Genomic DNA, 13,624 nt, shown 5'->3' with positions numbered 1-13,624 from the left:
AAAGGTATGGATGAGAAGGAGGTTAAGGAGGGATGATCATACAGTAAAGTGGAGAGAGGCAGCAGCAGGTGTCAGAAGAGAAAAACATAGGGTGCGAAAGGAACAGGTATAGTACTGACATGAAGAAATAGAAAGAGAGAGAGTAGGATACAGTTATGGAAGGGAAGAGTGAATGGCAGAAATAAAGAGGGAGCCGATGTGTAGGCTAAGCATAGAGGGGAAGATGGAAGAAGATCAAGACTGAATTATATGGTTAAAAAGACGAAGTTGAAAGGACTGGAGAAATATATAGGTATGGTAAGGGAGGAGGCATATGTGTGGCCTTCAGTGTTAACACCCCCCCTTGCCGCCCTCCTCTCCAGTGATCCCAGTCCTTCTCTCCCCTACCCCGACTCCAGCTTTAACATGATCAATCCTGCGTTCTACACATTTATTATCCCCGCTAACGAACTTGGAGGAGGTTATGTATTTATCAATGTTTGTTTGTCCACGCTGTATCTCCAAAAGTTCTCGATTAATTTCAATGAAATTTTTTCGGAAGGGTGGGCCATGGGCCAAGAAAGAATTGATTAAATTTTAGGGCGGAACCTGATCTACTGTAGATCCGGATCCGGGTCCTGTAGTGGCACTGGCGGAAGTATGCGCTCTTTGAGTGCTTTCTAGTTGCTGAGTGTGGTATTGTGAGCCAGGGTAACTTAAACACTGGAGTGATGTGATGTCTGGGTGGTGGTGCTTGTCATGATGGTGTTTAGGTTGTGGTTGTGATGGTAACGGTGGTGATGATGGTATGTGAGTGGTGGTGATAATATTGTGTATGTGGTTTTGATGGTAGTGGTATTACTATCTGCTTGGTGTGTGTGTGTGTGTGTGTGTGTGTGTGTGTGTGTGTGTGTGTGTGTGTGTGGTGATACTGACTTTAGGGCAGTGTTGATGTCTGAGCTGTGGTGGTGATGGTGGTGTTCGGTTGCTGGTGGTCATGGGTGTTTGCGTGGTAATGATGGTGGTTGTGGCAGTTGTGTTGGTCGTGGTGGTGCGGTATCTGGGTGGTGAGTTGATGTTTCGGTGGTGGTGATGATGATGGTGGTGTCTGGGTGATTGCGGTGCATGGTAATGGTCCTGGGTAGTGGTGGTATCTTGTCTGGATGATTGCGGCGATTGTGCCTTCATGGGTAGTGGTGGTGTTTGGGTGGTTGTGGTGATGTTGTTGGTGGTGGTTGGATGGGTGGTGGTGGTGTAAGAGGTGATGATGGTGGTAGTGGTGATTGGAGTGACATGGGGCCAAGGCCTTGTACAGCACTCGGGAGGGGGGGGGGGCTCAACCACATTTACCAAGTGGTCCGAGTTTGGGCTGAGACTACTAGTCATGCATATTTCCGATACACAGCTCATCCTCTTGGGGGCTATTCCTCCTTCTTTTCCATGCATTTTGCCATGTTGAAGGATCCTTCTCCGACTTTGAAGAGATTCTATTTGCTACAGGAAGGCGGCTGCATGCTTGTGGTCGATGGGTCAGCTGGACCAGACAGACCGGGGTAAAGCAAGAACAACTCTGGTGATATTATTATTATTATTATTATTATTATTATTATTACGGTAAGTGGTAGGTGGTGGCGACCATCATCCACACACTTGATGTAGTGCTGCCTACTTCTTCCTTAGCCTTTATCATTCTTTTTCTGTGCCTGCCCTCCTCTCTTCCAATTTCTCCCATCTTTCCCGTCACTTCTTATTGCTTTTCTTTCCGTTACAGGTAAGGGGGAAGACAGGGCCTGGGGACAAGCCAAATGGTTTCCTGTAAGCCAAGAAACCATTTACAACGCTGGGTGGTAACCATATAACCAAACCATACGTGCTCCCTACGTGTCAACAAATGGGTTGGTGGAGGGTTAGTGCCCCTCCCTGTAAGACAAATAACTCAGAGTCAAATGACCACCCCTTACGGGATTATGGCGTCTGGCAATAGATAGATATTATTAATATTATTATTATTATTATTATTATTATTATTATTGTTATCAGTTTAGTTTACTATTGCTATATCCAGACGATATAGTTCGGTCTAAGAGCAGTTTTTCGAATAAGAGGGACTAGGTATAGCGTTCCTTGATCCCTGTAGTATTAGGGACCCATCCTAACTTTAATGAAATCGTCTGATGATTGCCCTAGAAGATGAAAAATGTCACTGGAGTGATTTAAACACGTCCCCGTATAGCGCTGTCTCTTACCTCGTTGTTGTGGCCTCCTGTCTCTTACTTTGTTGCTGTGGCCTCATGCTTATCTGAAACATGAACCCGGTGGACTGCAGGAAAAAGTTGCCCTCCTACGTACCATTCTTCATTCGGGGGATAGGGAGGAGGCTGAGGGACATCCGTAAGATCAGGCAACATAGCCAGCTGGTCATATCGGTGCCACCACATGAAGGCGTCCCTTTCCAGCACTTCTCATACCTTAACCTCTTCATTATGGTGGTGATTTAGTGTAGTTTTTTACATGTCTGGTGGTGACTATTCACCTTGGGAATGACCTGCCCCCACCCCCCCTTCTGTGTGTGTGTGTGTGTGTGTGTGTGTGTGTGTGTGTGTGTGTGTGTGATCAGCAAGATGACATCAGATGTTGAGATAAGGTGGAGTGCCAGATAACAGATAAGGATATTTTCCCCGCCTTGCTCTACATACCCAGATGAAAGCGGGGAAGTTAGTGACAACACCCTAGGCTGCTTCAGGTGAGTTCGAATTTGCTATCCCCTTATTATTTATTATTTATTTTTTTACGATAACGGTTTGTGTATTTGATTCTTTCTACCGGCTAACAATTTTATGTAGAGTTAGATGGATAATTGAGGAGAGGCGGATAGTTTGGAACTCTACGTATATCACGCTTGTTACAGAAGTTTTGTGTCGCTAGCTATGTCCTGCTGTACTGTGATGTTTGGTTTGTTTCAATCTTCAAACGGTTTTATTTAGGGTAAAGCAAGGGAAGAGGTGGATAGTCAGCCTTTCCATTAATAACGCTGATAGAGATGAGTCATGGTGTCGCGAACCAGTCCTTATTTGTACGATGAGGGCATATATATATTCCGTCCTTAATGTCACCTAACGACTTTATTTGTAGTTACGAGGTTAGTGAGAAGAGCCGATTATTATTTTCATTATTATTATTATTATTATTATTATTTTCCCTGATACACACCTGTTCCTGTGAGTCCTTGCGCCCTTTGAACCCCTGAATTAAGCATTCAACCTGGCGATATTATCAAGGTCCAGCTGTGACTCGCCATTGACACCATCCCTTACCCAGCCAGTCTAGGCTAATCCTTTCACCGCTCCATCTATTTCGACTCTCTCTTCCCTCCCTTGAAGTGGTGGGTGAAATCTTTGACCTGCGCCTTCGCACATCCATTACCGCCTCACATTCAGCGCCCATTTTTACCTACCCCGCCACCCGCCACCATCAAAGTCTCTCCCGCCCACTCCACTCCACCCAGCCAACCCTTTTCCACACACACCGCAACTCAGCCAGGAGACAGGGCGTGTGTGCTGGGCATTCCCCAGGCCCTGTCTTCCCCCTTACCTTATTCAAGACAACCACCACCAACCGGGCTACAGCAAGGCCCGGTCTCCTCGAATGAGGAGAAAATCAACAACAACAACAAACCCTTTTCACTTTCCCACCCTGGTATAACTTCCCTCACCTTCCCACCCTCAACCTAACGCTGCCACCCTAACCAAACCTACGCCGTCTAACCTTACTAACCTTGTATTATTTTCCCTTCATATCTAAACCACAGCACTTAACCTCCACAGCAAATCGTTCTGAAGGTGTTAAGGTAAGTAAAGTTGTGAGATTACACGAGAATAACAACTTCGTAGCTTTTTAAAGGCTGTGAGGTTAGGAAGGTGGTGAAGAAGGTGTTGTGCTTAGGAAGGAAGTTTGGAAAATGGTTAGGTTAGAAGGGTGATGAGGTTAGGAAGTTGGTGAAGTTGGGAAAGTGGTGAGGTTAGGAAGTGTAAGGTGGTAAGGCTTGGATGGTTAAGTCTGGCACTCAGTAGGAATCTTATCCTAAAAGAGGAAGATTAGATTAGGTTCGATGAATAGGATGAATGTGCTTTATCGACCGGCTTGCATGCACTAACATGCCGGCCTGCATTAAATAAAAAATTTACCGGTATTGTATAGACCTTGCTTCATTGTACATGTTCTGGTCGTGTTTTGTTGATCCCAAGCCTCGTAAGCACGGTGACATCCCACGTATTATTTATTTATTTTGTTATTGTTTTTAATGTCAGATAATTTTATTTCAGAAGTGTTCTTTAGTGGTGAGGACGTTAATGAAGGCTTTATTTAACCATGACAGTTAGAAATCTTGCTTAAATTCATTAATAATCGTTTTGATAAAATAGTAAAGACGTTATCATAGTGAAGGAAATAACCGGAGTTCCCCCTTCCCACTTTCTCATTGAGTGTGTAGGATGAGAAGTGCAAGTTTTTTTAAGGCATCATAGTTAGGTAAGCGGCCATATATATATATATATATATATATATATATATATATATATATATATATAGAACAAAGCATCATTCAGAAATTGATCCATTATTAAGTCACGCAGGAAAGTACTATGCTGTTCGAGGTCTGTCCTGACAATGATACGGTTGTGAAACAGGTGCATGGCCGACGAACACTGTCTTGTATTAGCTCTGGCTCCTATGACTCTTCCTGAGCAGAATAAAACCATCCACTCTTAGCTGTAATGAGAGTGACAGGAAATATTCGTGTAAGAGAAACGAGAGGGAATATTCGTGATGGTATTAACGCTCCTGGACATTTGTGACTCACTCGAACTTTTTTATTTTTTTTGCGTTTTCATCTTTGACTTGTTATCATTGTAGCCTACAAGGTTCCTTTGCTGCCACATTCTGGAGATTGTGTATCAGCCAGTGTGCGTTGGGCACTGATTAGTGCACTTCTTATCATCTTACCTTAAATGCCAGCACTGAACGAAAGGATGTATCTAATGGATTTTTTTTTCTAATACCTTCTCTATGAGCAGTTTCCCATGTTAAAAAAAAAATAATAATAATAATCTGGCGGTAGTAAGAAGTAGATGTAAAAGTTATCCTACTGAAAGGGTTAATGAATATTGAATTTAACATTCACTGTCTCTACTGTTGGCTATAAGCAATTGCAATATATATATATATATATATATATATATATATATATATATATATATGTATATATATATATATATATATATATATATATATATATATATATATATATATATATATATATATATGGGGGGGTGGATGTGGGTGTGTGTGTGCGTATGTATGTATTTATACCAGAGGAATTTCAGGCGTACTATGAGGTTATAGCTGAATCGATTAGTCACAAAGTAAAAGAAGAACGTGGTAAGGGATATACTGTACAGCGACATGCCTTCATCCTCAGATGACCTCATTCTCAGCTTGACTTGGGAATTCATAAAGGAACTTAATCAGTTTTTTCGATAAACATCTTCATAATAATAATAATAATAATAATAATAATAATAATAATAATTTTGTCTGGACGAATTTTGCATTATAATAATTTTCTCGACGTATTTTCCGTATTAACATTCTTGTGTGGCCGTCAAGTGTATGGTAACTGTATTAATGAAGACGAATGTATGAGGTTTGTGAACATGGTACAGTCGTCGGGAAAAATTACCTCAAGATCTGGAGTGGTACGAGCCAGCAATTTGATAACACAATATGGCTGGGAGTTGACAGATGTTCTCTAAGCGACCTTTATTGTTTGATGACCGACTTAGATAAATTTCTTGCATGTATAAGACTAAGGCTAATTTAATACGTGAAATCTTGTAATGCATTTCTGTGGTCGATTGTACCTCTTAGCGTTCTTAGCAGACTTCATTCCAGCTTTGTGACCCGGCCGTATTTTCAAGTAGTTGACTAGCAAAATCAACAAGGTTACTAATGAAGAGGTGTTAGATTACCTCCTTGACTCCTGAATATAGGGTTTCCTCTGACACGATATTTCTCCCTTTACAGCCTCTGCCCACTCTCATCCCGAGTGATCCCAAGCCGCAGCCATGGTGTTCCGCCAGTGCTTCTGTGACCCCTATAAACTAACTTACTGGTCCGCCATCTTTACAGCCGTGAGTATGAAAGGGTAACTTCGGATATATTATTAAAATGGGGTATGTGAAGGAGTAAACAAGCCTTATTTATTTATTATTTTGTATGATAATTTTTAGAACTGTAATTACTGTGATCCTCCTATTGCCCACATTCGAGAGAGGACATGCTCTATCACCTTCAAAAAGTTTTTTAAAATCGAGCGGTTAGACAAAGCCTTCATTAACCTATTCACAGCGAGGGAGCTCTCCTACACTTTATCTGTTAGCAGTAAGAACAATACGGATATATCTGTCAGCGAAGTGGGGGTGTTAAGGCTGCAATGGAAGATAGAGTTGCTGTGCTTATGGAAGATGAAGTAATGAATGATGCTCCATTTTAGTCACACTGATCTTTGTTTGGTATTAGAGTCCACACACACACACACACACACACACACACACCAGATAGCATTCCTGATCTGTCCTGAATTCAAATGCGTGTGTGTTTTTATAATGTTTGTGAATGTAGGTGTATATGTTCGTGTTTTGTGGATCATTATGTTTATATATTTATATCTATGTATCTATCTATCTGTCTGTCTATCTGCGTGTGTGTGTGTGTGTGTGTGTGTGTGTGTGCATATATAAGTACGCAAGACTGCAGGTGGGCTACAGTACTATATTTCTGGTGACAGGAGGCATCGTAGCAACTCATCCATAGCGATTTATTTTGCCAACTGCACGGTACTTTTATTTTGTACGTAATTTATATAATTCTGAATCTCGCAGAGTGTATCAGACAAGAACATTATAAAAGTACACTAAATAGATCGTTGAGGATGAGGCGCTACGATTTCCATAGGGTTCTAGAATACGAACCATGAGGATAAGAGGATATAAAATTGTAAATGGCAGAATAAATTGCCGAGAGAAAGGTGCCACGAAACGAAACCCATAACCTGGCAAAAAAGGGGGATGGCAGGCGACCCCCAATCCCAACGCCCACCTAAACGCTGCCCCTTAAGACAGATAGAGGCCGCGTTTCATGGTGACTAAGGGCAAGTGAAGTGTGTTTATTTATCACACGTTTGTCACGGTAGAAACACAAGGTGATGATGATAACGAAGGAGCTGTTGTATGAGAGAGAGAGAGAGAGAGAGAGAGAGAGAGAGAGAGAGAGAGAGAGAGAGAGAGAGACTTAAGAGCTGACTGTGAGTGTTTGGCCTTAAATATGAGGCTTAATTTTCCTGTGTTTAAAGATTTTTTCATTTTTATTTATTAACTGGTAGAGATACCTGGCATTGCCCGGGTCAGAAAAGCGAATATTCTGCTCTTACTTGTTCTAGTTCAATCTTTCTTACAACTCCAGAAAGACCAGGAACCTCTTATGCTTTTGAAGAGGGATTAGAAACGGTCCAGGAAATTTCTGTTTCAGCTTTCGCAAACTAGCGCACCTGTTTACTATTACCGGTGACCTCAAATGACCTCGGAGGTCAGCCTCACATAGCCTATGTCCGAACGGGAGTTCGTGTGAGTCTCCATGCCAAAAATTGGGCTGCTGGGTCCAGCCGTTCGAGTGTATACTACCAGTGACCTCAAATGACCTCGGAGGTCAACCTTACATAGCCTATGTCCGAACTGAAGGTCATGTGGGTCTCCATGCCAAAAATTGGGCTGCAGGGGTACTGGGCGTTGCCCGGGCCAATAAGGCGAACACAACCGGTGACCTCAAATGACCCAGATCTGAATTTTAACCCCCCTAAAACCATCCTTGGGTCAACCTGATTAAGATTATATATATATATATATATATATATATATATATATATATATATATATATATATATATATATATATATATGGGTGTTTGGGTCTCTGGCCCTTGGCTTAGGCGTGATTTAAGGTGAAACTAACAAACAACGCGGCTTTTTTATGTATATAGATTTATTTAATATAGTTATTCTTTCTGCTGTTATCGTGGCATTCAGGTTTACAAGATGCCTTTGCGTGGCATTGTAGGTGGGTTAATGAAGGCTGCTTTGAACCTCTCCAGGTAAATTCCTCCCCTAAAATGAAAAAAAAAAAAATCGTCTGTCAACCCTTCAAACCACTTCCAGACGATTTTATTCAGCAGATTTTTATATAACTCTAGGACTCAACGCATTAGCGAAGGCTGCATCTAACCCAAATATTTGTAAGAAAATCTCGTGGTAAAGAGTTTAATAAAGAAGTTAATGAAAGCAGCATCTAACTCAAAAAGTAATAAGGATCTCTTGTTTGAAGGATTCAGTGAAGGAATAAATGAATAAATAAACAAATAAATGAAAAATAAATAAATAAATAAAATTATCTAACCCAAAACACAATAAGCATTAATAACCGTAGAATGCTTAATAAAACTTGTCACCCGTCCAGCAGACCACTCCTCTAACCACCTGACCACCTTGTGACGCAGATCGAGGCGGTGGCTTTTGGAACTCTGAACATCGTGCTGATCTGTATGTACAAGTGCGTCCTTGAACCGCCAGAGGAACTACATTTCAGCTTTGACTGGTTTTGGGCTTGGTATTTCTATGGTAAGGAGGGATGGGGTTTGTTTGAGTGTTATTGTTACTGTGGTAATGTTATTATTTTTATTATTATTATTATTATTATTATTACTATTACAACAACAACAACAACTACTACTACTACTACTACTACCACCACCACCACCACTAAAATATTTCCGCGCAACAGATGACGATGCGTGCGCCGCCAAGGAGGGGTACACCCCCCCCGAGTGGGCAAGAAACGCAACCTACACCATCAACCCCCGCCCCTCACAGACCACACCAGAGGCCAACTATCACTACCAGATCGCCTACCTTTCTCTACATGCCGCTTGGTTCCTCTCGGCCTTCATTCTTATGTATGGTAGGTTCATCATCATTCTCTCTCTCTCTCTCTCTCTTAGCATTTATCCCCATGTACATAGTGGGAGGAGCCTTTGTGGTACAGTGGTAAAGTGTGCGTTTTCGTACACTGGAGAGCGAGGGTTCGCGCCCCGCCAGGGTACTAAACTTTGGAAGCGTTCTCCCGGCCATGTACTGCATTGACGGACTCAAGGGGTTCTGTGGTTGAACCAGTGTCGCATACTGTAAAGTATGTTTGCACCCAGTCGGCTTGCGCGGGCCGATTACAGTTGGTTCACAGACTACATACACATCCAAAGCCACTAAAACACTACAATCACACTTACAAGCACTTCTCACCCTACATACAATCTCTACTAGACAGTCTAAGCCACTTGGTAGAGATACATTGGCTGTATCGTCTCAACTTCGGTCGGGATAGGCCGGTCCTGCGGTGGATACTCAAACGGCTCATGATGATGATGATACAGTGGCAGAGGCAGCGTCGTGGCATCTCATCCTAAGCAAGGTGTTTTGCATATTGCCCCTTAACATTCACTCGTGTGCTGTTTATTTTGCTTTACTATCAACGCAGCTCGCATTAGTAACGTGCAAAAGGATGTTAAGGTGAAATAGAATAAATCGCTGGGGAATGGGTGTCACGCAAGATCCCAAAGCCATTTGCAGTACGGAGAGAGACGATGAAAAGGAAGGATGATTTTTGATGTTCGGAGTGGATTCTCGTAGTGAAGGGGTTGAAAAAGGCTATGTCCAACCTTTTCAGTCCTAGGGCGGTATTCTAGTACGGTTAGGAAGCGTGCTAACACCTCTTCCTTGCCGATTTGTTTCAGATTCTGCTCAATTACATTATTCTGGTGTGTTGTTCATCCAGTCTGTGTCGATATTGAAAAGACATAAGATGCACACCAGGGGAAGTTAGTGAGTAGTTTGGAAAATAAATCGTTAAGGAAGAGGTGTTAGGGAGCTTCCTTATACCCAACGATAATACAGACCCTAGTCTGTCCTGACCTGACTACACGAGGAAAGAGCAAGAATAAATCAGAAAATGGCGTCATCGTAATGAAGGGGTTAAGTGTAAAATAAACGCAATGGAATAGTAGAACTTTGTGCCGGCATGTAAATTTGTGGACATAAATACTGCATCACCCCGTAACGATAAACGAAGAGACGGTGAGCAGTGACCTTTGAAACTCCGTGATGTGATCTTCAGGAGCCCGGTAAAGTTTACTGATTATTATGGAAGAGTTTCATGATTGTGCGACTGGAAAGTAGAACTGACACATATATGACGCTCTTGAACAATATTCTGAAAAGTTTCGCGGCATCTGATCGTAACACTAGGTCTCGTGATTTGTTGTAATTTAGGGTACTTTTATTTTTATGTATTTATTATTTATTTGTTTTTTGTTTACTTATTTTGTCTTCAGTTGTATGAGATAATCTTTCCTCCTAACTCTTTCTCTTCCTCCTCATTACAGGGAATGCAAGGAAGCTAACGATGTACTACATTCCCTGGCTCTTGATTAGTCTCGCCCTCCTCATTATGGACGTGGTCATAGCCTCATTCTACATCACCGACATTGTGGTGAGTAGATGTGGTATATTCGTGGACTGAGCTGAGGGTAGGTTAGGTTAGATATAGATTTGGTAGTAGCCTAAAGTATATCAGACTACTTATAATTAACTTTTTTTTTTTTTGAAAACCTGAGAACTTATATTCCATATCAGTCTATCTACCGCCTGGCTGTGCTGTTTGGCTTTGGCGAGACTTTTATGGTGGAGAGTTAAATGGACGTTGTTTCGTAACCCCTTGACTGCAAGAGGTTTTTCGCGATGTTGTACAAAATCTATGGAGGTGGTGATGGTTATAGGTGGTAGTAATAGTAGAGTGGGTGGTATTATAGGTGGTAATAGTAGTAGTATAGGTAGTAGTAGTAGTAATAGTAATAGTACTAACCCCAGCTCCATTTGAAATGTGAACCCGGTGGGTTTCAGGTTGAAGTTTTCCTTGTCCGGCAGTCTACCATCCACCTTTCGGAGAATAGTGAACTGGCTGAGGGACGTTTGTATAACCAGGCAGTTGAGCGACTTGGTTATATTGTTGCCAACACATGAAGGTGTCCCTCTCCAGCATGCATCGAGAGGTTAAAGTAAAACATAAAAAGACATCATAGTTACGAGGGTAATTTATCCCCCGCCCCCTACGGGAGACGGTGACGGAACAAGGAACGGAACAGAGGAAAATATGGCTCTGCATCCTTCCCATAGCACTTCGTAACAAGCATCATTCTGGGGTTAATCTGTCGTTACATCCCAGCATTCAAATTAAAGAGGTGGCAGTTTTAGGCCACGTTAAAATGAAGAGAGTATATCACGAGTAAAATAAACAAAATGTCATCCAAACTGACTTTCTTCATGTTCTCAACCTATCCCATCAACAGCGCTTCTTCGTGACTAGCATCATATTCTAACATTAATCTTTTGTAATGTATAAGTAGTCAGATTTCGCAGTTTTAGGGCAAGGTTTGTACTGTATAATCTTTCCTCCTCCTCCTCCTCCTCCTCCTTCTTGGCAGACGGTGACGGAACAAGGAACAGGTTACCGCAGCGCCATGTTCTGGACTTTGACCATGTACTGGCGGATCTTCATCATCTGGTTCATCAATCTCAACAAATTCGCCACCGCCTGCAATGCCTTCAGCAAGACCCACCACAAGAGATCCAAGCAGGCGAGGCAGCAGCAGGTGAGATATTTACCACCTTCAGGAACATTAACGTACTGTAATGTGTGTGTGTGTGTGTGTGTGTGTGTGTGTGTGTAAGAGAGAGACAGTCAGACAATTTCATTCTGTTTTATTTCATAGGAGCCTGCGAGTGTTGATTTCTGCCGCATTATAAGTATCTGGTAACGCATTGCAATCGTGCCCAACACATATCCTTTCAAATCATCAGATCCCTTCGAATCAATCCTTTCTGATCCCCAAATCCCTTCTAACCCTACACACGAATAACGTTATATGTGTCTCATTTCAGAGCTGGAGAGGGACGCCTTCACGTGGTGGCACCAATATAACCAGTTCTGCTCTGGTTTTTGATTATACAAACGTCCCTCTGTTCTCCCGTAACTCTAAAATGGAGGATGCTGGATTGCAGAAGAGTAACTTAAACCTGCAGTCATCGGGTTCCCATTTCAGATGACTTGGGTCCTCGGTTGTAGCAACAGAAAATGGATGATATAATTATACTTACATTCTAAAATTGCGTTAATACAGTGTTCGTACCGGCATGTGGGTAAATGTTAAAGGTTCATAGTGACTAGAAAAAAAAAAATGTGGGGAAAAAATTGGGAAAGAGATTATTATTATTGTTGCTGTTGTTGTTTCTTTACACTTAGGGACTACACAGGGTATAATTCATGTGACAATAACGTTTGGGACTACTCGGGACATAATTCAGACTACTTATAATTAAGTACCATATAGAGCTGCACAAATCATGGTAATTCCCCTCTAACAGTGATTATTCCTCGTCCCCCAGGCGCATGAGCAGAGGGTCGACGACATGGCTAAGAGGTTGGCGGCGGCGGAGGCGGCGGCAGCACGGGCAACTCAAGGAGCCCGACACTAAAAGCGGGGACGAGAGGACGGTGCGGAGAGAGAGAGAGGGGGGAGGGGGGAAGTCGCTCCTCTTGATTCCCTCTCCATCTGCTTTGAAAATTAATGTAGGCAGTTCTTCACTACTATGATGTATTTTTTCTTATATTTTATCTACAGACGAGTTTATTGATTTAGGAGAGACTTTTGAACTTGAGATGTCAGCTACAGCCTTTATTAACTCCTTCAGTACTAGAGGCCCATTTCTAAGGTGAATAAAATCGTCTGGTCGTAGCGAGAGCGAATTCAAAATTAATTTGATTTAAGGGGATAATCCTCATCTAAGACAGATGACACAAGAAGAAGAAGAATTAGAATGAGGAGGAGGAGAAGAAGAAAAATGTGCAGTCTTTTTTAGTCCAGCATGGCGTAGGTCGAGTTAGGAACGGGTCTGTAGGGAAGAGGTGGGGTGTGTGTGAGATGGATGGTGTCGTGTGTGTGTGTGTATGTGTGTGTGTGTGTTTGGAGTCTGTAGTTTGATCGGTGGCCAAATAAATTAATCAGTGGCAGGTATTTCAGATTCACCAGTCCGAATTTCAGTCCACTGAGAGAGAAGGAGGAGAGTAGACTGGACTTTTGTGGATGGCTGTACCAGGATTCGTATTCGCTTCAGTTCGAGTTCGTTATTTCTATTTTTACTCCTGTTCCTCTAGAATATGTTTTTGTTCAGTTTAGTGGGAGATATCTTTCACTGAAGGAGTTAATGAAGCTTGTATATCTAATTTCGTCAGTTTGAAAGTCAGTCGTAAAGCTGAATAAAATCGTCTCGAGGTAGAAATAAAAAAGAGCAGTCCCACTGAAGGAGTTAAATTGCTTATCAGAGCTTTATATATTCACTAATTATAGTAGGTAATTATCTTTTAATACGGCTCAGATTATTGCTTTTGTATCCTCTATTTTATCCATATGGTGTTCTTAGGCTTAATGT

General features: G+C 42.0%; 1 protein-coding gene across 1 annotated transcript; it reads left to right on the top strand.

Annotated features, from left to right (window-relative positions):
* The first annotated feature begins 6,101 nt into the window (after positions 1-6,101).
* Positions 6,102-12,670, top strand: LOC145407240 (uncharacterized). Its single transcript, XM_080278275.1, has 6 exons — positions 6,102-6,167; positions 8,584-8,704; positions 8,868-9,044; positions 10,522-10,628; positions 11,620-11,787; positions 12,581-12,670. Exons 1-6 carry the CDS (start codon positions 6,102-6,104, stop codon positions 12,668-12,670), a joined length of 729 nt encoding a protein of 242 aa, XP_080134401.1.
* The last annotated feature ends 954 nt before the right edge of the window (positions 12,671-13,624 follow it).

The sequence above is a fragment of the Coenobita brevimanus genome, chromosome 72 (assembly GCF_032717465.1).
Source record: "Coenobita brevimanus isolate Jiangsu-jjx chromosome 72, ASM3271746v2, whole genome shotgun sequence".
Classification (NCBI taxonomy): Eukaryota; Metazoa; Arthropoda; class Malacostraca; order Decapoda; family Coenobitidae; genus Coenobita; species Coenobita brevimanus.
Note: the sequence above shows the minus strand (reverse complement) of the source record. Positions and strands in the feature narration are given on the sequence as shown.